This window comes from Pogonomyrmex barbatus, unplaced genomic scaffold (assembly GCF_055798465.1).
Source record: "Pogonomyrmex barbatus isolate J1 unplaced genomic scaffold, ASM5579846v1 scaffold13, whole genome shotgun sequence".
Taxonomy (NCBI): Eukaryota; Metazoa; Arthropoda; class Insecta; order Hymenoptera; family Formicidae; genus Pogonomyrmex; species Pogonomyrmex barbatus.
In genome coordinates this window covers 5,458,184-5,486,086 of record NW_028297109.1, presented here as the reverse complement: position 1 = coordinate 5,486,086, position 27,903 = coordinate 5,458,184, and the positions used below count along the sequence as shown (strand labels likewise).

The 27,903-nt window shown below is 33.4% G+C and overlaps 2 protein-coding genes across 7 annotated transcripts in view; one reads left to right on the top strand and one right to left on the bottom strand.

Moving 5' to 3' along the window:
• LOC105429894 (uncharacterized) overlaps nucleotides 1-27,903 on the top strand; it is a 208,278-nt gene that overhangs the window by 9,639 nt on the left and 170,736 nt on the right. The gene's annotated exons all lie outside the window — the stretch shown is intronic.
• LOC105429890 (uncharacterized) overlaps nucleotides 13,887-27,903 on the bottom strand; it is a 169,064-nt gene continuing 155,047 nt past the window's right edge. For both annotated transcript variants that reach the window (XM_011643121.3, XM_089072471.1), the window contains 2 exons: nucleotides 27,610-27,798; nucleotides 13,887-17,022 (listed from right to left, as the gene is read on the bottom strand). In XM_011643121.3, coding sequence (XP_011641423.2) covers nucleotides 15,767-17,022; nucleotides 27,610-27,798 — 1,445 coding nt within the window. In that variant the 3' untranslated portion in view covers nucleotides 13,887-15,766. The remainder of the gene's footprint in view (nucleotides 17,023-27,609; nucleotides 27,799-27,903) is intronic.

Below are 27,903 nucleotides of genomic sequence, written 5' to 3'. Positions count from 1 at the left end.
TTCGCGAAATAATTATTCTTAATTAATATAGTTATATTTCAAGAAACATTAGCACAAGAAATAAAAAGATATTTGTGTTGGACAGAGTTTTTAGATATTTTGATTTTTTTTTTTTTAATAATAGAATTAGATTCAGTCGATCTTTTCATTTCTTGCATATATTCCTATCAGAGATGCTGTCATAGCATCAGAAATATATTACATTTACATTAATCGGCGCATGTATATTTGCTGGACGAGATATTGACGTGATATCACGACAATCCCTTTCGCATTATTGCGTCGAATGCAATGACTTGATAGCGTATTTACGATTTCTTCGCGAAGAAATATATTATTCGTACTAAATATCATTCACGCATCAAAGAAATATTATTTGTATTAAAGTCTTGTTAACGAAGAACAATGTGTTAAAAATTCTTGTTCTTTCTTATTGAGAAATGCCCTTCCATTGATCTCGCATGGCATCGCGATGAAATCGATTATGGAAGAGTTTAAAGTGAGAGATCAATGATTTTTCAGCCACACTTCAATTAATATATCGAAAAAATTAAGATATAGCTCTGAAAATTTCCTAAAAACTTTTAAATATGCTACAGATTAATTGTCGCTAATTGTTCACGAGTATCTAACAGTTCATCATGAGCTGTTAAATTAAGACTATAGAATACCCCCCCCTCCCTCCAGACTTGAATTTCCACTAATATCTCGTACATTTCCTTTCCCTTCACTGTCCTGATCATGGCAGTTTAGCTAGCTTACGTGTGTCCGAATCCGACAATCGGAATTTCTTATCTATTCGCTTATCCTAATCGTGGTATTTGAGCCACAAAGGACCGCGAAATCTGTCCATATACATTTTTGGAGGCTCACACGATTTCAAAAAAATAATCTTTAAAATTTAATTATTATTACTGCCAATATTTTAATACCGACAGTAATATTACAGTTTAATGAAAAAAGTTATAATTAGAAAAAAAGTAGAGTATTCACTGAGCATATAACACTAATCGTGTGATAATCCTTTTCCGTTGTCCGCATTCTTTCTCTTTTATTTTTTCTTCTCGCACGTATATTGTCGTCATTCGCTCGTTTTCTCTATCTTAAATCATATATTTAAATTGATTCCGCACAATCCATCCAGGCACACTTTTCTACTCTTTATCCTCAAATAAACTACATTTTTGTGAACCCACTTCAGCTCAATCATTACATGTGCTATCATGGTTCATTAAAAAAATTTTGTATTTTCATATTAATTTGTCATTATTATTTATTAACGTTAATTATTAATGCCATTTTATGATCTGATGATTTAATAATTTTTAAAATTTTTAGTAATAAATTTTTTAATTAATGAATGACAATAGCACTGGGCTGAAAAGGGCAAACATATGGAAAATAGGTATCATAAATGATCTTGGTAACGAGGAACGTTGACCAATCGCACTCTTCCGATTTACGTTCTGTCTGCTCGATTTATAAATGTCTCAATCGTGGTGGCGTCGAATAGCATGCCGATCAAATATTACATCACGTGAGTTTCACATAAGCTATACGAAGGCTACTTAACAATTCAATAAAAGTGAAGTTTATTTTCGATGTTCCATCATCCACGTAAAATCGACGATGTATTCTGGATATGTTCATCAAAGTACGAAATAGTATTGGCGAGTTAATTTCTCCTTTGCAACGATCGCACACAAATTGCTATTATTGGTCGTAAATCGATATGGTATAATCAGGCTCGAATGAAAATTGAGAAGTAAATATTGATAAATTCGTACTTATTTTTGAAAAGAAAATTTTTCGAGACATCATCCTAATCATTTTTCATTATTGTATACAATTGTCATATTACTTCATTAGCTGTTCGATAATCAACAACCAAAAATAATTTTTTGCTTTAACGTTCAAAATCTTTTTTATCTCAACTGTTTCTCGATGAAATTTTTACTATATTTACGTTCGAGCGTGACAAACACAAGTTATTAATCGTTCGTAATTCCGTCGTTCACTGCGACGCGAAATTATGCGTCTAAGTCGCAAATTAATTAAAAATTCTCATATATTAATGATAAACTCTCTTACTTTTCTTTTTTCTCCCCGCTTCGCTTTCATCATTATAACTTCTACATATCTATATGCTTTTCCTTTTTCGCATTCGTAATCTATGGAGACGGCACAAAGCTGAACGGCTAATGGTAGATACAAGTATATTACAAGTACATGCTCGCGAAGTATCCGCTCGCGCTTTGTGCTCGCGCTTCGCCGACTCAAGAGCGGAGGAGGAAAGTGATTGTCCTCCGTAGAAAGCTACACGAGGTACCGTTATATTCGCTGTAAGAAGAAAGAATCTCTTGATTTATGATAGCTAAAGAAACTTCGCTCTGCGCGAACGGTAGCGCCGAAGTGCTTTCGAGCACAATCTTTCATTGAAGTGAATAAAATAGCAACTAAAAACATAAATTATTCGAGTAGATCGCTGAATTTATCTGAAATTAACTAGCATCTGATCTTTAATTAAAAAAACGTTTAAAAGAACGGAAAAATCCAACTAAAATCTCCATTGAGGCATAATTATTAAATTTGAATTGTTATTTAAAAGAAATATATATATTCGTGAAAAAGAGCTTCTTCTTATGAAACATGATTGTAGTTTCTTTCTTATTACAATCTCCGTCGACTAATTGCGCACGCACTAACGCACTTCAAACGCGCTTTCGCGTCAGATGCTCGCGCGCATGTACATAATGATCTCACGGTAACGATTTTCTAATTTTCGTAGAAATCCTATTTTTAACATTTTTCTTAATCACGTATATCAAATCTTAAAGGGAAATCGCTGATTAATGTTTCACCAATTAAGATATATATATATATATATATATATAATACATAATAATTTAATATATTTCAAAAAAATTTCACAAATCTGACGTTCCATAGTCGTCTTAACAAATAATCGATGAAAGTTACATCTTTTTATTCTCATTCTAATATATCGGTACCAATGAATTGGAACGTAGATATTATTGCCTGTGTGATTAACGATCGTGTAAAATTGTGATGATCGCAGTTATTAGAATGCGATACGTACGAAGGCCGAGTTCGTAAAGATTCCCACGAAAATCGTTACCGTGAACAGCGGATGCAAAGTCCGTATGACTAAAACGGCGTTCTTCTCTCTCTCTCTCTCTCTCTCTCTATACTGCTTCACAGAATACACACCGAGAAACACCTGACTTATGTGACTAAGCTATGTAACGAAAACTCATTGCGCACACGTGCACCACGAGATCGAAGCTCCCGTCTCTCCCCTTTTGCTATGTGCGTGCATTTATTACTCTCATTCTATTTGCACTCGCACGCGTACGTACGCATACGTACGCATACGCATACGCCCATTCACACACTGTTTGCAGTTAATTTTTGTCCAATAATCTCTCGGACCGCGTGTCCGCGCCTCGCGTTACGTCGACGCTATTCCGCCTCCCCCCCCCCCCTTATAATCAATTTGTATGTAACCTCCCGTGCGAATTTCGAACGCAATGCCCGTCCGATCGTCGTAAAAATCTGTTTGATTCATTAATAGCTCGATTAACGATGCAAACAAATCCGCGAATGTCGACTCGGAATATCGATTTTGCCTTCTCGCATTTCCCATCTATTTTCGCTATCTCGCATTTATCTTCGTAATAGCTAACAGTCCTTCATCGTCTGAGAATATCTCTGTATCTATCACGCGATGAAAATTTCTTCTCGAAAAAAAAAAAAAAAAAACGTAGGATCTCGCAGAACATAAAAAAGGTAAAAAAAGATTTAGACAATTGTTCTTCGCGGTGAAATTCAATTTATCTGCGTTTTTTTGTTCCTTCTGGTCGTATCGGTTGTACTTCCGGTACGGTTTCCATGACACTTAAGGGAGGTCAGAAGATGGTTGGGAATTGCGTCTGCGTTACTTGTGGCTCGATGTTCGCCGATAACACGCGACCGACATCAGCAGAAGACGATTCGACGTCTGGCGTCGCCCCGTCCCCCCCGGGGGCGGTGAGGGCACCACCGCTCCGATTCACCCTGCGGGCTCTGGTCCAGGCCTGCCTCTATCGACACACCAAAACGAATCGATTATGTACATTGTTTGATTTATTTTGCCAATGTCAACGAATATCAAATGTTCATTAATCGATTGTAAACTTTTCTATTTAATTAAAACTATAAAGAGACAAAGATTTAAATGCAATTAATATTTAAATAGAATCTTAATATAAAAAATTGTCTTCGTTACATTTAATTCTTTTGAAACGTAACGGGATCAAATTATAATAATATTGAGCGCGTGTAGAAATTTAAAATCCAATTTAATGATAAATTGCGTGATAGCAGACTACAGTACATTTTACAAAAAGCTCGTAGCATTGCTCATTTTTGAAAGAAAATATTGAAATTAGTAATATTTAAACGCACGTAATATTTGAGCATGTGCACATTGGATTTTCACCCAAAAACGATAAAAACTAAATATGCGTAAAATGAGAATTATTTTCTTATGCAAATACAAAATATTTTATCCTCTCACGATCTTCTAAACCTCGTACGAGTTATTTAATCCCGCGTATATTAAAACCTACGTGTTTAATTAATTTGTACATACAAAGATAAGTTTTTGCTTTTATTGATAGTTATGATATACATATAATAGCTTGCTGTGGCATATCTTTTCTAAACAATGTCTAGAAATTTGTAACTTGCATATTCTTACATGGCTATTATGATGGAATTTGCTTTATTAAAGATTTGATAAACTTTAGTTCTCGTATTTGCAACGTCATCCCTCTATTACTAAATACCATGTTCAAGCTTCCATAACACACAAAAGCAATCACTGTACATGATAATAATGCGTAATTATTTGAAGTAACCATGTGAAACGCAGCATAACATACAGTAAAATCAAGCTGAATAAACAGCCGATATGTTGGCTGTATATGTTGAGATATCCACTAGTATGAGTATTATTTTTGAATATTGACATTCAGTTTGATTGCTTTGTAATTGTGCTTTGAAAAGTGAAGAGTCTTTGATATACAAATATAACTGGACGTCCACCTCGAGGCGGATCACATAATTGTGACACAGTAATGGTCTTTGTAATTGAAATTTTTAAAGTTTCATCGAGAAACAAGTTACACGTGCGTTTCAAAGAGAACAAAACCATGACAGAATCGCGACATGATTATCGAGCATCATAATTTTCAACTCACCTACACAAACCACTCGTCTTTCTGGCTGGAGGAGATGTCACTGAAATAGAAGTGAAAGATGAGTATCGATTAAAATTAACTACATGTAAAAAAAAATCATAGATATTGCTGATAAAGATTACAAAAACAAATAACATGACGCACCTTTTTATTTGTCTTATAAAAAAATATTGATTTGACAAGCAAAATGGAATAATTTTATATTATTATGATAAATTTTATTAAAATTAAATATATATGATAATTATTAACTAATGTTATTTAATAACAGAACTTTAGTCTCAATATTAAATGATTGAAATTGATTTTTAGTCTTTTTTTTTTTTCAATAATTGTGAAATGAAAAAATATTATGTGTGAATATTTATTTACTTCAAAACTCAATAGATTTTCTTATTATGTAAGAATCAAGAGTTGAATAGATTTATGAAGAGATTTTTTTCTAGCGCGAAAATCCGCATTAAATTTGTAGGTGATTCGTCCATTAATCGCTCATCTATAATTCAAAAACCTCCATCTTCATATCGATCACTCTCTCGTCTCACACACGATCTTATCGCGATTTGAATTTATGACGAAAAGGTAGCAGGCTTTCGAGGATCTAATCAATAACGATGGTGTATAATACGACGGAAAGAGGGTCGGCCCTTTCCGATTGGCTGACGTATCGTTTTAACAACAAAAAATGCGTGTCTCCTCCAATTTCGCTCGATTCCAATCTGAACGTTATAAAAACGATCCATGACCCTGATCGAATTTCTTGAAGCGTTTGCCATTTTTATCAGCGTCTAACATAAAATTCTGATAATGATCTTTTTCACTGCTTCGTAAAAGAAAGTTACAATCTATTCGTACACGATGATAGCAACGTTAGAATTATTTTGTTACAATTTGTAACAAAAACTTTTGTTGACTTTTTTCCAAAATTTTAAGATTAAAAATATTGTTTAATTGTATAACTTTGTTTTTTACTATTAGAAAACATTATTATTGTGATAAATGTTTATGCATTATTATATAAAAATTTTCTTTTTATTTAATAAAAATATCTTAAACGTACTAAAAATTCAATATATATATATATATAATATAATATCTTCTTTCCGAGGATAACTTTTATGTTTTTAATATAATCTTACAATTTTTATTTATTTTGGTAATATGATATTTATAATATCTTTTTTTACGACGGAGAAAGAGACACGAAAGAAGAAAAAATTATAGTCGTTTCTATATAATTAGTATCACGTGGAAAATTAAAGAATTATAAAAGTAAATGCGCACGGCGCTTTTTGATTGAGGAAAAGGCAGGGAATATATATGAAACAGTGAAAAATGTCTCACCTGTCGGAACCATGGCTCCTCACTTTGCCTGGCAGTAGAGGCGGACCCGGGCCGCGCTGTGCCCGAGCCTGAGGCCCGCAGGGCGCAGCCAGTTTCCCGGCCGTGGCAGGGTCGTGGCCCCCGTTACTCCCATCCCCGAGCCGTAGTTCCCCAGGGGTCCCAGAGTACCGGTTGTGCCCTTCAGCGTGGTCATGCCCATTGGTAGACCGACGCTTGCTCCGTTCGATCCGTACATCTGTTGCACTAAAATGCCGTAAGACACATCAGTCCCGCCACACCACCTGCATCCCTCTCGACGATAAAGTCGTCTACTTTACGATCTTCTTTTATGTTTCTTATATAGTTCGTAGACTTGGTTAAAAATATATATTTGTTAAATACTGTTTTTACAGAGTATAAGGTAACGTAATTATTTCATTTTCCATTTACAATTTTTTTTCTAAAGTATCATTTTTCTGAAATTCTCACAGAAGTTGAATTTTAACTTTTACAGAAATTATATATTATTTGATTTCTATAATATATTGTCGAGAAATATCAATTGTCTGTATATCGTCATAAATCATTTTATTAACTATCATTGTTCTATTATGAAAATCTCTATTTAATTCTATTTGCAAGCATGTATATTAGAAAATTATATTCCTTTTATTGTTACATCAGTTTAAATAAATTCACTTTTCGGAGCGCAGCGTAAAAGAGAAAAACGAGATTAAAAATTCTAAGCAGAATCTTTTTGAAATTCGTATATATAAATGTGCAATCTATTTTCTCGTTGACGTGACAGCGATACGCATTGCGCTTTTTCGCGTACGATTACGCAGCGGATTTTTTGCGCGCTCTTTCAGCCGTCACTTATCTCGGCGAACGGAACTTGGTTTGCTTTATGGGCAAGTTTGGAATCCGGGTCAAGCGGATTTCGCGAGTCGAGGAAATGCGGTTAACGTTCCTAGCGATTTTTCGGCCTGTGAGACGTGGTGTCGCAAAAGCGTGAAATCTACGCGCTTAACGTGACAGGGATAAGACGACTGGCGATCTTTGGTAGGTCCCCAGCGAAGTTGCACGTATTTACGTTAACTATGCAAAAGTTTGGGTGATTTCGGCCGCCTGTACATCACGGCATGACTCTGACGTTTCGTGCGATTATCCGCAAGCGAAACCGAGAACGTGAATGGCATAAAGTCATCTTCCCTACTATACAATCTTCGCGCTACAAATGCAACTCGCAATATTAATTCGTTCCGATGACTTCTTTTGTAATTTTTCAAACCGCAAGATTTTTTTACATCATATTTATGCAATATACTTCATGTATAAATTTTTTTTTTAATTATTCCGTTTAAAATTTTCCGTTATATAATTTATTAATATTAAAAACATCTTCTCTTTTTAAATGGCAAATTATAAACTTCAACATTTTTAAAAAATTTTGAAGTAATTTTTATATAAAATTAAAAACATACATACGTTTATTTGAAAAAATTTTAGTAGAATTCACTTAATAAATAAATTGAAAACGTACCTATGTCACAGAGAAATATAAGGGATAAATGTTTTCAAAAGCGTTAAAACGTTTCGGACATTGCCGAATAGCGAAGAGATGAGTAGCTTTGCGACGTTTCTGCGCTTTTACTGGCTTATGCGATTTTTCAGTGCAAATAAGTGCTACAGCGTTAAATATGCTCGGAACGTGAGGGATAAACTTGTGCATGATTTTAGAAAGTCGAGATAACTGCATATTAGCTTCATAAAAGTTCTGACTTTTGTATTTCCGTATGTATTACGTGTAAACAAGCATTATATTGTTAATTTCAAGAATATAGTCCTATACGTTTTAAAAGTATTATTATTCCGTTACGACATAATCGTTTAGTTTAAAATTATCATTTTACAACGCTAACGCAAAAACAACAGTTTTTCGTTAATGTGAATAATTTAAATCAATTGCTCTTAACATACCTTGTTGTAAAACGATCAGCTGCAACAATCGAACGATTAACTGCTCTCTATCGTATTACAAATTCAGTATTACAGAATTTGGCTTATATGACAAAATACGGTAATAGCGTTATGTTACATTATGCAGGAATATATAGCATAGCATGCGTTTCTCATATTTTTGTGAAAACGTTGCACCGCTTATGATATATTACTCCATTATACGTTTTCGTTGCATAGCTTGAATTTTAAACCACTGTAATGACGATCAATACGGCAGGATATAAAGAGGGGGATTTATTACACTGCCGCGTTTAAAGCGATGAATTTTTGATTCTCATAACTTTACGTTTATGTAACGTTCATATTGCAAGCGCAGAAAAATAACAAGGGATATGATTCAGCCGTAAGACGTATTATGGCATCGAAATATTCTTGACTATTCCGCATAAAAGGCGCAGATTTATGATCACGGTCAAAATTGATATTCTGTCTGGCAAATAATTGCGCGAGTATGCATTTTCGTGTAATCTCTCTTAATGCAAAGTGTCGCTCACGGGAGAATAGTGTGCATTCTGCGACAAAATTCCCATTTCACCCATAAAGGGAGAGAACCATTTTTTGATCTCCTCGACGACGTCGGCGTTTTCCGCAAATTCGCTGCTCGCGAACGACATTTTTCAGAGCATCGAAAAAAGGGCCGACACAGCCTTAAAGAATGCCATCCGGCCAAAAATTTACGATCGCGCCGAAACTGTAGAAGAGCCGCGAAAATGGCTTTGAGAAACAGGAAAAGATTTTTATCGTCAGTAGATTTATGTTCTTGTTGTTCGAACATTATTTTACGATGTCGTAAGGGATATTTACGGTGATTTAAATATCATAATAAACATTGGATCTGTATTTTACAAATATAAGGAAAATATAATAAATTAAAAAATTCGCGATTTTTAATATTTTAGATAAAACTAGAATTATGCGAATTATATTTCTCTCCTGCTAATGGATAATGCAATCTATTCCTTCAAGAGTTACAATATGTTAAAAGAAAACTTTTAAATTAGATAAATTTAACAATAATCATCATTGTAGTTGCGATTACCACATTTACATCAGTAATCTGTACGGTTGCATTAGTGATATTAAATCATTAAACTTTAATAAACGGCGATTTTCTAGATGGCATTCTATTCTCTAAAGCAACCATCACAGACTATATGTACAGAGCGCAATCACGTGATGCAAGTTACGTAGCAGTCGGAATACAACAGTGCCAAAAGTGAGATCTCCAAGCTGACGGACGAGTGCAGTTTGGAATATGCATGAGGCTGTAGTCGGTGGATGATCGCGCTTTCCGGGATCTGATCTCCTTGCAATCTCCATATGCATCATAAAGAGCTTTTAGCGAAATCGCCAACTGGTGACACCCAATAATGGCACACTCATCTCGCAAAAATGGCGGAAACATTACGTTTATTTCGAAATAATCAGTATTGATTTCCAGACAATTGGGATCGCGTAACAGCAATGATTCTTACAAATTTTGTTAAGTAAGCGTCATATTCGGAAATAGTTTTCTCAATAAGAATTGAAAGAGGAAAATGATAGCAGTTATTTGAGTTACTTTACAACACTTTAATATCTATTTTAGATGCATAGAAATGTTATATTTGACGAGTGATAAGTAAAAATTAAAATAGCGTTTTATCTTAAACTGTAATGAATGATGAAAAAGAAGAAAAGAGAAAGAGAAGAAAAAGAAGAGGAAAAAAAGAAGAGAAAAAAATTGAAAAAAAAAAATAAAAAAAGGAAGAGAATCAAAAAATATGAAAAAGATTTTTTTATTAATGAAATAAATTAATATGTTACGATTATATACGATTTTTTTATCACTAGAACATTAGAATAAAGTGTGGACTATTTATCTTTTAACATCATATATTTTTATATAAAATATTTACATCACATATTATAACTCGTCACTAAAATCTCACGCAAGTACCAATATTAACATTTGACAGTTACGCTCGTAACACGAAGTGAGCAAAACGAAAGAACAATCAATATCGCGAAAAAAGCAACAATTAAAGTCTTACATGGCTTTTTTAATGGAGTCTCAACTTTTTGTTTATTTTTGTTCGCAATCATTATGTAGGAAAGAGAATAAGAAAAAATAATTAATTCGATTCTTAATTCGAACAATCAATTAATGATATAAAAGAATAAAATATGTGGTAATTATTAGATTTTTATCTAAAATAATTAGTTTTATCTAAAATAATTTTATTGAATTTAGTTTATTACTCACGATTATAACGTAACATGTCTATTTTTGCATAATTATTATTTGTTGTACATGCAAATCGTTATGCAATCAACAATAATAACGATTACCTAAAAGTGATTATCTCGCATAACATTTATTTGATTAATTTACGTTTTGATATTCTTAATGTATATAGTAAAATATTTATTTAACGTGACTATTTTTGCAGTCTGCAAAATTATTATTGAAATTTTCAACACAATGTAGTCAATATAAATTGTTGAGGCGATTTTGAGTGATTTTGAAACTCTGCATCATGGATATTATATTAAATCACGCCTTTGCAGTGCGTCCTCGATGTATATCCAATTCCATTGCAGAAATTAATATTAAACCGAATTTCATATTGAATTTTCTATAGAAAATTGAATATTTCATGTGATTGGACACATCATAAATTTTTTTATGGTAAATATCCTAAATATTTCTCTGTTATCGAAAAATCATTAGTTGATTTTTGACAAAGAAATGCGAAATTAAACGATTTTAAACGGCATGAAATATGGATAGTATATATATATATATATATTTTTTTTTTTTTTCGTTTTGTATTTACACGAATTTCGCAATTTGGAGTTACACGAGTTAATCGCGCGAATTGGTAGTTATTTACGCAGAACACGTGCAGGCGTAGTCGATAAGACCAAAAGGAAATTATTTCGAAGTTCTTGAAATGCTATCGGAACGTAACATCGTGACTGTCGTAAATCTTACGAAAGAAATTTGCTTGCTTGCGAAAATAACCTCGGGGTAAAGTAAGCAGCCGAGGCAGAGGAGAGCTAAGGTAATGCGTAGCTAATGTGAATTCCGCGCGGTAAAGTTTTATTAAATTATATTCCACTCGGCGAATTCAAATTATCTCGGATACTACGCCGGCGAGGGTGTATATATCATCCAGACCAAGAGAGAGACATGTTTGTGTGCGTGTACACGGGGGGGGGGTAAATCATGGAAAGTGGACTACACAGGATTTTCCTACTACATTTTTATTTTGCGTGCAACGTCGAGTATCGCTGGACGTACGGTATGGGTATCGTGATATACCTCCATATAAAAGCGGATCGAGAAAAAAGATAAAAATTTGTTACAAGTAAAGCTATTAGTTCCGTAAAAAAACTTTTTAAAAATGAAATTTTTCAAAATACAAAAAATACGAAAAATAACGCTTTTGTTATATCTTAAATATCATACAATGCCATTTAAAGATCTTTTAATAATAGTTCCTTCATATATCTTAACAATTAGGAAATTAAAATATAAACTTTATAATTCCTGAATAATAAATTTATTTCTTATTTCCATATCTCATCCATATCTATTTCCTTTGCACTGTCTTCGATAATAGAATATTATCTACTCGTATAATTCAGTCTTTATAAATACTATATAAATTCACAATATTTTTGAAGAAATTTTCATTTCTCTCTCTCTCTCTCTCTCTCTCTCTCTTTCTTTCTTTCTTTCTTTCTTTTCTTATTCTCAGTCCCTCTTTTCATTTTCGCAAAGACTTCTCGCATTCTATCGCCGAGATTGGCATTCTTGTGCATCTAACGTGGAAGACCAGCACGAACCAGCCCTTTCCATCAACCCCTCCCTCGACGGTCCGTTGCGATGGCGAGAATGCGGAATTGCGGCCGGTAAGGATGTACATTTCTCCGCTTAAGTTTAAATTGTGTATTCGAGGAAACGCTTCACCCAACTATTCGAGCAACTTTTAATACGACCGCCGCTGCCCGCTCGCAAAGTATGATAATCAGTTGGCTTTTCCGCTTGCAGAATGAAAAGATAGGCAGACAATTCTCCGTTCGGTCTCAACTTTTTTTTCGGAACACGCGCTTTATGCATTCGATGAGGATAGAAATTGAATCTGCGACCGACAAAAGCAAGTTTCGCGCGTTGGCCTGATATTTCTAAAGAAGGTGTTTATAAGTGCGCTGCAATGCTTATTGCCTTTATACAAAAAAATTTAGTTATTTTATTTTAATAATCGATTGTTAAACGATATAGATAATATGTAACAATTTGTGTGTTCTCCAAACGATATGCTGATTTATGATAGCGATTTGTCTCGCTTGTTACCGGTCATACCGCCTATCTTGTATTTGAAAGAAACTAGTCCAAAGTCGATTTAACAGTCTTAATTGGGCGGAAGCGGGACGACGATCTCGCAAATTAGTCGAGTGCAACCTGTTGCTGGGACGGGATGGTTTGTCGTTCGGTTTTAAGCTATGACGATTGAGCTTACTCGGAAGAGAGAGATCACTTCAACGTCTCGCGCTTTTTACTTCAATCATTCTTGCCGTCACGTAGCCAGTAACGAGGGTCTCGTTAGTTGCTAACGAATTGTTTGGATACAATCGCGTGAAACCCCCGAGAACGTGCTCCTCGCATTCATTAACATTCGAATCAAGCCGCTTGGATACCGAATGCTTTGATACCGCGGATGAAGTTGATTGGATCGCATTATATGTACGGCTTTTTAGAAACGAGATTAACGAGTGGCCGCGCGTAGATAGATAGATAGATAGATAGATAGAGAGAGAGAGAGAGAGAGAGAGAGAGAGAGAGAGAGAGAGAAAAGAGGGTAGAAATACAAAAACAAAGATTGCAGTAATATCATTCTACTGTACAATGAATAGTTTTTGTTGAAAATTAAATGCAAGATTGTTTAAACTATTATGATTAAAATAAAAAAATAAAAGTGCACTCACATTAGTAAAAATTAAAAAACGATTTTTAAACAGAAGTATAATTATGAATCCGATAGAATTACAAATTGATATTTAATCCTGCTTGATGTATCAGAAATATAAAATTTATTGAATTATACTGTGAAAGATAAAAATATTATATATATATATATATATATATATATATATATATATATATATATATATATAATAAGCGTACATAAAAATTATTGATAATTTTTCTTTAATGACATTTAAAATTAAATATTTTATTGAACAAGAAAAGACATAAAAGAATAATGAATATTAAAATAATGCATTAAATTAAATTTATAACATTTTATTCATTTTCTATTTTTAAATACAATGTATTGAATGTAATATATTTAGTGCTTACTATTACACAACAATACTTCCTTATAATATATAATTTTATAAATATCTATGTTTAAATGAGCTATCTTAAAATAAATTTACACTCACAAAAAGCATTTGTCTCATTCAAACAAAATATGAAATGTTAAATTTGTAGAGTGAATATTAAAGGGAATATATAATCAAATATTTGAATATCTGACTTGATATTTATTAATAATGATATATCTCAAAGTCAAGTTATTTATTTTCAGACATTTGAGTGAAATTAGATTAATGAAGTTATAGTTTCCAAAATTTCTTTTATCTTATGAATTTATTAAAATATTCATCGATATAAAATATCAATTATGGCATTATTATGATTCTTGTAATTATATTCTATTGTAAATATATAATACAAATATTAGCCAAAAATAATATAACAATATATTACAAAACTTAATAAATAATTTTTCGTAACAAAAATATTTTTAAGATAAAAGTAGTCGAAAACCCATTTGTGTGTACAATGTCTTTGAGAAGTGTTTCTCGTGATATATACTGGTAATAAGTCTTATTCTCTCGAGGTCAATTCTCGAGAACCTATAACAGGATTCGTGAGGCTTCCGGCATAGCAAGAACTACTATTTTCTTGATATTGAGCGTCTCGGTATATTCTCAACGACAAAGATAAATAAAAGATAATCACAAACGGTTTGCACAAAAAATTTTTCACGATATATTGCATTACTGCTGGATTGATCCACGCTTCGTTTCAAATCCTATATATTTAATAATATCTCAATTATATTAGATATCTATATTTCGATATAGAAATTGACTTCACTATTATAGAATACGTATGAAATAATAAAGAATGAAAGATGATATTGGTTAGGAAAGTCTGATTCCAGATATGCAGTCCATAGATTTAGCAATATTGAAGCTTGACAATATTGTCATCACGAAAATACGTCAGAAAAGAAACAATTTAAACAGGCAGATAAATTGATAGATAGACAGATAGAAGATAGATTGACAGATATATGGATATGTACGGTTAAATACTTTTTATTCGAACGTTGTATACGATAAATCAATAAGAAAACGGCTATATTGCGATCATTTCGCTCTACTTCTCCTATTTTAAAATATGATTAATAGGTTCTGACAATTGTCTAATCTTGACTTTGTGTTGAATAAACAATTCACATAATATGAAGCTGAAATGTCTTATCAGATTCTAAATGTTATTAACCTTTCAATAATATAATCAATCTAATTAAAGTTCTATCAAATTCATAACTTGATATTTTTATGTATCACATTTTTTTTTCTGCCACATCTAAGATATGTCGAAGTATAGATTTTAGATAAGAAGATAATAAGAGATTTTAGATAAGATAGATAATTTTATTCGCGTTTTATATTTACCTATGTTGATAACAATTTATTGCAATCTCTAATATAATTATTTCTATTTGTTCCTATATAATTAAATAAATTTCTAAGTAGGATCATATCAAGTCTATTTATAATAAATTATATCACATTATTTTTAAGAAAGTACTTGCGCATTACATAATACTCTTTTGAAGTTTAAAGCATATACGTTGCGCCTATTAATTTACACTTTTCTCTTATACTAAATTGTATAATATTTCTGCACAAATTTTATTTAAAATTCACTACAGTTTATGATGAACGACTTACATTTCCCTGACAAAATACTTGGCAGTCTATCAAAGTGTTTTCACTTTTCTTGTATGGCTTTAATACAAGGAGTTTATTACATTTTCGTAGAGATATGCTCTTCTTACGTTTCATTAATTAAAACGTATATTTCTTTATAACATTTTACGCGACTTGTAAAGATTCTGCTGATAAGGATCCTCCACTGTGAACGGACCTTCCGCGTACGGACTATTAGCCTTCGTCTTTACCAGATAAAAACCCCGATACTTTCTATTAACATCTTCACCCATCTTCACCGCAGGAAATCTGGGTGGGCAGAGACCTAAAAGATAAGTTACAAAGTTGATACAAGGATAGCCCCAAAAACCGACTTTCGAGTTGATCGACTCGGCGAAGTACTCCGCCGCCCTGTGATGGTTGCATCCAAAGGGATTTCCATGTTCCCAACATCCGGGCTGGTTGACTCCTCCATTCATATAAAAGTCAATATGACCGCTCGGTTCGATCTTGCCCTGAATGAAGGCATTCGTATGCAACACATCGACGAATTGTGCGTCGCTAGAGTCGAGCTTCTCTTTCCTGTTGACGGTGATGAAGAGCGGCATTGCTGGATCGAGACCGGTGATTCTCGTTAGCTTGTACGGTTGTAGCACATTGGCCGCGAAAGCCGGTACATGGGCGCCCAGACTGAAGCCAATCACGTGGATATCCTTGGCACCGTAGTCCCTCAGACGGTCGACCAGCTGTGCCAGACAATCGCCCACGTGAGGCACATTGTGGACGGCTATGGGATAACACGGTGCCACCGCCAGACGATGGTAGTCGACCGCTATGAGATTGTAACTGCCCTTCTTCAAGTACTCGTCCCGAATATTCACCAAGTAACTTAGCTGCATGTCCGAATTGTAACCGTGCACGATGATCTTCGTGGGCATCGCCGCCACGAAGTTAGTATCGGCAAGATTCGAGCTGGTGTCGTTCACCAACAACTGCTGTCCCTCGTTTGGATTGTGTTTGGTGTAGAGGAAAAACGTAACTTCTTCATCGGGGCAGGTCTGATTGGTGTTTACCAAACAGGGCCCAACAAAGAAATCTTTACCGTGCTGGTCGTCCACCGTGTTGCTCACGACAAAGGGCTGCGTATTCGCGGCTATAATGATCTTGCAAACTACTAGAAGAACCGTGAAAATCCTCCAGGTTGGTAGACAACCAGCCTGGTTGGTCGTCATCTTAGATCCGTTGGAAGCTCCACCTTGACCGTGGTATCGCGCGAAGATATGTCTGCGAATGATTCCAAGCGACTGTCTGGCGGCAACTGGTCGATACAATGACTGGCCGAACGTTGCGGGCGAAACTCCGCGACAGAGGAACGACACGTAGTGGACGAGCCTCGACGAGCTTGGAATCCCTAAAGAGCACCGCCACACGCGGCGACGTTTTATCAGGAACGTTTAACCAATCGCGATGGATCGATACGCGGCGGGGTGAGTCACGAAAAGTAAATGCCGCAATTTTCAGTGATTCTGATTCAAGCATTAAAAGCCTTTTCTGAGATTTATGCCAAAGATCAAAAATTCAAATTTTCTCGATGAAACGTAAAAATTGCAGATTGAGAATCTTTTTTAAATCCTTATCTATGATAAATGGGTTGACGCTTTTATCGAAGTCGTTCACAAACACTTCACGGTCACTTATCAGAGACTTTATCAAAAAGAAAATTTTTATATAATAATATTATATAAACATTTTATATAATAATATTTATATATACGGAGAGAATCGTTTTGCTAACAAAAAAATTGACCAGATACAGACACGAAAGATAAAAATATGTTAGCGTTGTTAGACTAATTTATACTAATTAAAGAAGATATATTCTATTATCGTGACAATGTTTCAACGATCTGAAAATAATTTTGGACTATTAAAATTATATAGGCCGTATAAACGTGAAAATAATATTGCAAAAATTTTTGATCTTCTAGAAATTTGAACGTTATATATAATAATTTTGAAAACCCAACAAAATTATTTTCAAATCTGATCAAATTTTCAGATTTGCCAGCAAAGCGTTCTTTTCTTGATATAATATTACGAAAAAGAGAGTATAAGATAACTGAATTCTACGAATAATGCTATTTCCTCAAAAAATTACGATATCCTTTTCACCACTCACCACTCTGCACAAAACAATGCGACTCCACGTAGGTCGAACCGATGACGAACTAGAGCGCACTGCACGACGTTCTTGCTGCGCACTTGCACGATGCAAGCGTCTCGTAACACTATCGCGCGGAATTAATGTCGACCGATTAAATCTGTCAGTGACATCATTCAATTGATACAAGCATAATAAAACGCTATAATCAATGGAGTGATTGTGCGAAAGCGGCTGAAGAGCGAGCGATTCGAGAAATGATTGCGGCAATGGGGGATGGATCGATGAAGGTTTAGGCGCGCGATTGGAATTCATCACATCGGCGAATATACATAGGAGATGATGCAATGGCATGTGAACTGGCACTCGCTTCTTGTAGGACAAATTGGGTATTTCCGAGACACGCGTGTTTCCTTAACCACCGCTTGTCAGAAATGTACACGTCAATATATCTGTGACACGCAACAAATTTTTCCTTGTACGAAAAGAACATTTTTACCATAGCGAGAGATGAAAAAAATGACTAACTTCCACGGAAGTGTAACGGAAAGAGAGAACTTGAACCGGAAATAGAAGCGACGTAATTCTAGCTTAACGATCGAACAACCGAATTCACTGCATCTTTAATTATGCGGTACATGAACTTTTATTTCTTTATTTCGTAATTAATTCGTTTCCATGATTTAATTCGGCTTTAATGACACGAAAGATAAAAATACGTTAGCGTTGTTAGATTAATTTATTAACTAATTAAAGGAGATATATTCTATTATCGTGACAATGTTTCAACGATAAAAAAAAGTTTAGAGCTTTCATTGTCAGGCGCGGTTCTAGTAATTAGAAGTTATATCTTTGATTTGCAATGTGTGCGGACACGATAACACGTATCCTGCATCGCGTGACTAACGCCAATAACATCGAAAGCTGCTTTGAATAATGCGCTAACTTCCCGTTACGACTCGAGTCCCATTTGCAATAATTACCGCGATTGTACTACCAAATATCGTCGCGAGCCTCGAAATGAGTGCCATATTCTTGGAAAAAGAATCGTCGATCGTTTTGACACACAACTTCCTCATGTAGGACCCGCGCGTTTCGGAAGAGCTCGTGAAAGTATTTGTTCGTCACTTCCGTTTCGATAAAATGCGCGAGAAGGTGAAATTTCGTCCGACTTGGCATGCAGCCTACAAACATATCAATAAACTTTCGCGGCCGGCGAAGATGTGAATGTTAATCGTAAACCAAAAACACTTTTACATTCACTACTACGATCGACCAAGAGCTGCCCCAATTATGCACGCCTATGTAATTGTTAATATTATTAATCACATCTAAGTGAACTACTTCGCATCGCATTTTTAATCCAGATCGCATACATTTTTAATCCAGTACTTAGTGCGGAGAGAATTACACACATTTTGCAAATTGTAGAATATTCCGTACTTGGATATAATCATTGAAAAAAATTAAAAGAGAAAGAAACCGATGCAAAAAAAAAACACTTGCATCTATAGTTTTATATTTCATCTTGACATTTTGCAACATAGATTAATTTTCTTTATTAAATTTTGAACAAATTTAATAGATTTAAAAAATAGATTTAAAAAAATATATATTGTTCACTTATAAGTGTAAATATATTTGCTTCGATTAAATAAAAAATAAAATATTTTCTTATTAGGCAAATGGTTTTTTATCTTTCTAATATTTCCGAGTCTTCTGTTTTAAATATCCGATTTTATTAGCGTAATTTTTAGGATTTTTCTATTGAAAAAATAAACTTAATTTGATATATTTGTTAAACAATTTTATTTTATAAAATAATTTGTTTAAATCAGTGATATTAATTATTTTAACATTTAATAATAGATTTATGTGTAATTTTTTATTAATCTCATCGATCATTTCGATTTTAATTAACTTAAATTATTTTAATGTTGTTTAAAAACAAATTAAATGACAAACATCTAATTTTATTTAGACAAATATATGTATATATATATATATATATATATATATATATATAGACTAAATGTTATTCAAAATTAAAATTAAAATGGAATGAATGATAAATCTATTGCAGTATAATGAACTTTTATGAACTGGTTTAGATATTTTATTTAAGTAGAATTCTACTTTTGGCAGTATTTCTTAATGTATAAGCTGTAACAAATTGAAAGAAAAAAAGAGAAAGACAAATGCTCTCATTCGTGTTTCTTCTACATAATCCTCCAGTGCCCTAGTACCCATAAAAATTCTCCAAATATAAATCGATAGTCTCGCTTTATACTGGAAAAAAAAAATATATATATATATATATATATCTGTGTAGAGACGGAAGAATATGTATTTTAATATACTCCGAAAATGTGAATATCTTGCAAATGATAATATTATAAATATTTCATACACAAACTTATACTATTATTATCGGAAAAAATTATTCATGTAATTAATTAACCAATATTTCACTCGTATAATAAATGTGAAAAAATTAGGCATGAATAATAACTTTTCAATACATGTTGACGATAAATTTTTACATCTAAAAAATAATTTATAATTATGTAAATTATTATGTTATTACAATTTGTACGAGAGCAATTAATAATTAAAAAGGGAAAAATATACATATGTCACGATTGTGTCATAAAATACAGAGAGATATTTATAAATGCATAATAAATAATAAATAATAATATGCATTTAATGCTATATAAAAATTTAACAAAATATTGCACCGTTCGGTCGAAATAAAAATTGTCAAGAATATTTATTCTTGCGTGGCTCGTTTCAATTTTCATCATGCATCGCTTAATTACGATTAAAATTGCAATTATCGTAAATCCTCCGTTAATCGTGTTATATATTGAATTTTCAAAGAAAATCGATACCCAGTACAGGCTTGCCTCAATTTGTGGTACGCGGCCTATCAGGCAATCATATTGCAATCTCCATTTTAAAAGTGGAATCCGTATTACAACACAAACGAATGATGAAATCAGTAACATAAGCGGACATACCTAAATTAGCTTATATGGCTTATATATATTAGTGATCGAATCTGGTCCGTCCCAAAGTACACATGCTCGAAATAGATGTTATCATATCACATATAGCTACATTAGCTGCGATAGTCACGAGTGCAGCTTTATCACTGAATGAATTAATTTCATTAGTACGCGTCCACCGCGGATGCAAATATCATTTTGCGTATTATGCTAATTATTATATTTTCACGTTCATTAAGCTGCAGTTAAAAACTTAATGATCCTTCGTGATATAATGATGGCTCATTTTTCTCTTCGCGTTTTATCATTCCGAATTTTAAGCACCATTTATAAATTATCATGCAATCGCGCTGCGTTTTGTTTCCCGTTTCAAGTGTATTCAATTACGAACTCTGCTACGACTATTTATTATTAAAACGTACATAAACGGAGTCGCGGAGCGGTGAAAACGAGGAAACGTATTTTTCTATTTTCTCAGCCGGTCGGAACACACACACCATCGACGAAGTTGTCGACTCTTTTTTTGGACCGAAGCCAAAGCCCCAATGATGTATCTTTTGCCTCTATTTATTCTACATTCTCTTGTGTATTCCCGAGATAGTAGAATATCGTAATAAGAGTGCATATGTAAAACTTTTAGTTAGAGTACGAGATATTTACTTTGATAAAAGTCAGACATGATATATGGATATATTTGTAAATATGTAGATGTTCTCTTCTCTTTCTCCGTTATACTTTTTCCAATTTCTGAAATGCCACGTAATTCTTTTCTTAATGAAGTATTAGAATAGATGAATTTATTTAAACACAAGAATCCCTCAGTTGCATGTACATTTCTCGTAAATTATTTTATTTAAATGTGTTATCTTCCGTATGAAAAATGTAGAAATTTTACGATAAATATTTAACAAGGTTCAAATAATTTCACTATAGCGCAGCTTGATATTTATTCTGATCTATAATACAAAACTCATTATACCATTTCAATTTATTGCTGTTTTCGCCGAATTCGGGTATGTTTGCAATCTCGATTCTGTTTCATTCTGCCGTGGTGGAAGCCCTATTATTCCGAATACCCTCGTTCTTCGAGACACAGGAGACGCGCCGAGCAGAGATGTTAGTTAGTTTTAATCGGATTTTTAGACGTTAGTTTTAATCGGATCGCGCTACATGAATTTTGATTTAATCGAATTTACGTCTATATTTAAAATTAACTTTCATCAGTCCGTCGCGACTTACGAAATCATTCGATCCTTTATTCTCGGACATTTTTGATGAGAGCGTGATTGACACTGGCTCGAGTAAATATCGGTCGAACGAAATTCGACAAAACGACAGTGGAGGTGAGATTGCACCTCGCATCGATGTACAAATATCTGCATGGGCGGTGGTGCAGCGCGCATGATGCCCTACAAACTGACGCAACCACAGAATGTGTATCGTTCGCAGAGCGAACGTTCATAGAAAAAGTCGCGTAAAAACGTAAACTGTAAAAGGAACATACTTTTATCACTCTCGTATCCGACTATATCCGATCACGAAGTAATTACTACATGTTTCCACAATACGAGCGAAAGGACAATAAAAAGGAGATAAAAAAATATTTTAATTTAATACTTAATTTTTTAATATACGATTAATATAATTAATCGTATAATATAATTAAACGTACGTAATTAAATATTTTTCTTTATCTTTTGTATTTTACCGTTCTATTTCTATTTCAAAAAAGTGTAATAGTGTACAAAACCGAGATGTGACAGAGAAGTCTGATTGATAATATACCTCAAAGAAAGTGGGAAGTGTAGCATGGGAAGAGACAGTTCGGTAGGAGATTGAAAGATGGGGAGGATCTTAATTTTCTGTGAATTGTTGCGAATAATTCAGACGTAAGTCTGAAAGTAAAGAGGACAAGGCACAGAAATTAGAGAAACTTTTACAATACGATACACCTTTTTAATGCGGCAAACGTTGAAATATGTAACGGCGCGGACCGCCGTGGCGATCTTTTCATTAGACTTTTATCGTGCACCGTATGCGCCGCGGCTTGTCGCGACGTTAGCATTTACCACAATTGAAACACGCTATTGCAAAAAGTCCCTGTTACGCGCGTTACGTCGCTAATAAATCTTGCGGTACGCAAACGACGGTTCTGTTATCAAGCCGACGCGCTCCATTAAATCGGATCGACGATGCAGTAGCAACCTTCTTCGCTCACACAGCTTCGCCCTCATCTCGACATCTCCGCGAAGATAGCATCCCCTTTTTAGAATTTTCGACATAATTGATACAATTTTGATACAGTTTTTCCAAAGAGTTCCAAAAAAAAAAAAAAATAAATAAAACGTTTGAAAAAAGCTCTGGCAATTACACATATGTGATCTGAAAATATGTGTGGCTGGTTTGACGCTATTTCATATGAAATTAATAACGTTTTGTGTTAGAATAGGAATCATACTTTTCAATAGTGTGTTTTATAGAATTAAAGTTACTTAATTAATTTAATTCTAAAAAAAAATTTTAGAAAGGTTTTTATTCTATTTATAACAAACAAATATCTTTATATAATACAACTTTATATAAATTTTAAAAAGATCTCTGTTCAATCAGTATTTTTATTTGCTTCTTCATGAATCAATAATTTGTTTAATATTAAAATACAGATAATAATAATTTTGAGTGCTATAATGAAAAATTTCCATTAAAAGCTTAAAGCATTGTTAAGAAAAGTCTTTTATTTTTATTGTTATCTGTATTTTAATATTAAACAAACTATTGATTCATGAAGAAGCAAATAAAAATACTGATTGAACAGAGATCTTTTTAAAATTATAACGAGAAATATTATTTATATAAACTGTGTAATGAACCAAATTGGATCATCTTTTTTAAATATAAGTTCGTATAATTTTAGCTTGCTCGTTTCTAATTTGGTTTTCTTGATATCATACTTCACGCTTTTATTGATCTAATGTTATATAGATATTATATTGATGCAAAATAGTGTTCATAAATGCGTTAAATTCTTATTCTATTTATAACAAACAAATATCTTTATATAATACAACTCGTTAAATGATAATAGACGATTATTTATTATCGAACCAAATATTAAAAAAGTACGTTTTTAAATCATTTAACTTATATCTTCAAATTATTTAACTTAAAATTATATCTTTAAATATAACAACAAAAACAATTTTAATCAAATCCTGACTAAAAATAATCAAATTTTTTTTAATTAATAATAATAAAATTTTAGAAATCTAATGTTTATAATATTTTCCATTTGTGAAATTAAAAATGCTTTGTATTATTATATATAAAAAAAAACTTCTTTTTATTTTAACATTGCTTTTTTCTAACTAATTCAATTCAATTTAATCCAAAAATTTATCGGAACAAATTGTCTCGCATGTTTATTTGCATTTGTTCGTGTTCGTTTGTTTAACCTGGATTTGAATTTGTAAAATACAACTTGTTCTGACGAAGACGAATGGCACCGCCAGTATCATTCATGAAGATTGCTCATTCGGCTTCGTTCACGCTCGTTTACTTCATCAGAATCTTGCTTAACAAGCATTGGCATATAATTATCGATAGGTCGCGCATCGAAAATGTATCACTTAACGCGCACTGGTTCGTGCTGTCTAAACGCAAAGCTGCACTCGCGGAGACGGACATTGTTCCATTAGTCAGCCGAAAACGCGCGTTTCTCCGGGAATTAATTATCTGTCGCGCTCGTCTGCCGTTTGTTTCGGATAATCGAATTTCCAGTACGCGGCATCGCACGCGACATAGACAGAGAAGCGGAGACAGTACCAACTCTCGTATATTAAACTATCATAATTTAAACAACGCGAGTGCGACTCTCGTTCTCGCCCTCTTCCTCTCTCTCTCTCTCTCTCTCTCTCTCTCACTCTCTCTCTCTCTCATCCCCTTTCTCGATTCTCACAGTTAGTAATAGCAATAAACAAACGGGACGAACAAGCCGCGAGGCACGCGCTATTTGCTATCGATTACCGTGGGGCCGAAAAACAACAGCGAGACAGCAGTGGAATTGCGGCAAACATCGCGATACCGCGCGCACTGGAAATGCTAGCCAATTGAAATCGCAGAAAGCCAAACGATATTATAAAACGAGCACAAGCGGACCGAACGGCAGGTATACGACGATCGATCGCTTAATGAAAACACCAACGTGCATTTTGTTCGGGTTTTTCTTTTTTTTCTCTCTCTCTCTCTCTTTTTTTTTCCCCCCAACCGCCACCGCTCTCTAATTTCGTTGCGCCGTCGCAGCCGTCGATATGCAGTAGCAGTTACGCGTAAATAAATAACGGACGTCGTTGTAAGCGACGGAATATCGCAATGGTCTATCGATCATCGCACTGCTTAATTATAGGAGGCGAGTGGGATTCAATCGTGTCGATGGTTCCTAATTAATTCAGTTACCGACCGCAAATATTTAGGCCAGCTTTGTTCTGTATTGAAAGGTCGCGAGTTTGTGTAATAAACTGTCGCGAATTCACGTCGTGAGACATTCGTCCCCATTACGCGTTTTATTTATATATTGTTGTATTTAAAGACAAAGCGCCCTGTTTGCGTATAAAGAGAAAGAAGTGAACCTTTACTTAAAGGGAAGTCTCACGTGAGGAAAAAATCCAAGATATCAAGCGTGGTAGGATATTGATGAAATAATAATGATACGTGGCGATTAACTTATATTATAAAATTATATCGTTTAAATATAAATCGGAAAAATATGCGATTATGTTTTATATAACATACGGAATATTTGTGAAAACTAGCATGAATGCAATAATTTTCGCGGAAATAAAAATTCAGATATTTCAGGTAGATATGAAAATAAGAAATTTTCAAATAATTTTAAACTATATGTTTCAACAAACGTCTTTTTCATATCAAATAGTTTGTTTATAAAAGTCCGAAATAATACAAGTGCAGTTATAGGAGAATTGATTTACGGCAAAGAAGCATAATTTATTTGAAAAAGAATTAATTTGCAACAAAAACATAATGATGTCGTGATGAAGTCGAAAAACAATTTGAGTAACTGCAAATGTTCTCCCATTGACAAATAAATTTAACCATGGTCAACCACAGGTATATCTAAAATGATTGACGGGTGCGGATCGCCAAATGCATCTGTCAAATCTGATTAAATTAATTAATTAGAATCGTTGTCATGGAACGAGATGACGTGCAGAAATGCGAGGTAAACCGCTATGCAATCAAATGAAAAGTAAACATTATATACAGGGTGTTCGAATGAGATCAGCATAATCGAGTATCAGCACGCGACGCGAAATGACGGTGCATGATAATGTAACATTTCGTAAATGTAATTATATTGTAATAATTTCAAATCCGAGACAATCCTTCATTATTACATATAATCCATTGTTAATCCACAATGCATACTGATAGATAAACATATATTACGTATTAATTAACGCATAATACGCACAAGAATTTAGACGTATATCACTTTATACATCGAGTTAATATGCAACAGTGGAATCTATAGAATATGTTATTGAAATATCTATTTGCAAATCAAATAACGTTTATTGAAATTGGAAAGAACATTATGCTAGATTTATTGATCAAATTTGCTAGACAAAAGTTTTGTAGGATAAATAAAGGATAAAAATAAAATATATTTAGTAAGACGTCTTAGATAGACATGCTAAATACAACACTCAACACCAGTTGTCAATGAAATTGTCAATAATTTATTTCTTCTATGAAAAAACAATACGGATAATTGATTCGAGCTAGATAAAGTAGTCTTTTAAACTATTTTCAAAATAAATACATTTATAGATGAATGTACTAAGAGATACGTAATACTTTACTATGAATTGTTTAAGAACAATTATTCTGATGTCTATGACCTCTTTTCTAGATAATGATATGAGACATAATGCTCCGATGTGCACGTGTGATAACCATAAATAAATGAATATTTTATGCCGTAATCGCGAACGCGTGCGTCCTTTGATCATTGGCTCGACCTGTGCAGGGCACAACTTTGTAGTAAATCGACTAAATGCGCTTGCTAACATATTCAGAGAAAATTAATTAATTTTCATCATAACTATTAATGTAGCCCGTGCTAAATAGAATTGAAAATAGAATTTCCATAAATACATATTTACTGTAAAAGACAAATAATACTAAAAATTTTAAATATATTTTAACAATTATTTTACAAGTTATTTCGTGAATGTTTGAACTCGATATCGTAGTCATCTTAATCTTTCATTTCTTATAATTAAAAATAATCTCTTTTACGAAAAAAGGTTGTAACTTGTACTTTAAACATTCAAAACAATTTAATTCATAACTCATTCTTCTAATTGTTGAAATTAATTGTGTCATACAAGTAAGAATAACATTCTTCGGGAAATAATGTACGAGTATTAAAATATTAAAAAAAAAAAAAAGAAGAAAGTACTTTACGTTTTGTATTTACAATTACTAACTATAGTTAATCGTTTAACTTATTATTCAATTAATTCAATTAATTTATCGTTCAATTTGTGAAAATTATTTTTATCTATTTTCGCGTGATCATATCACGAGAATACCATTGTTTAGAGTAACGGCATTACGTAAACCCGTTGCGAGAACGAAAAAGTTTTGCTCGTGTTTTGAAGTAACGGTAAAACCACGAAGTAAAACCACAAAGAAAGCTGGCTGATGGCAGTAAGGTTGCACCGACTACGAGCGAGCGTTGCAACGACAGCGACAACGACGCGAATCGATCGTGTACGTGTAAGGGAGGTTTTTTGTGACTCACATGGGAAGCTGACTGGGGGATGAGACTGAGCATTGTGCGCGTTATGGGGGTGCCTCGGGGTAGGAACACGCTGCCTGCAAAAGCAGAGAACCGCCGCCGTTACCAGGCCGCCCATACTGAGTATCAGAAAAACAAGGGCGATAGCGAACCAAGTAGTCTGCATGCCTAGGATCGTCGATGCCTCGGAATCTGAAATTACAATGAAAAAGCATCGATCAAAAAAGTTTTATCGTAAAAACATAGATATGCTCCAGATTAATTGAAGTACATTAAAAATAACGCACGTGCGTAGCA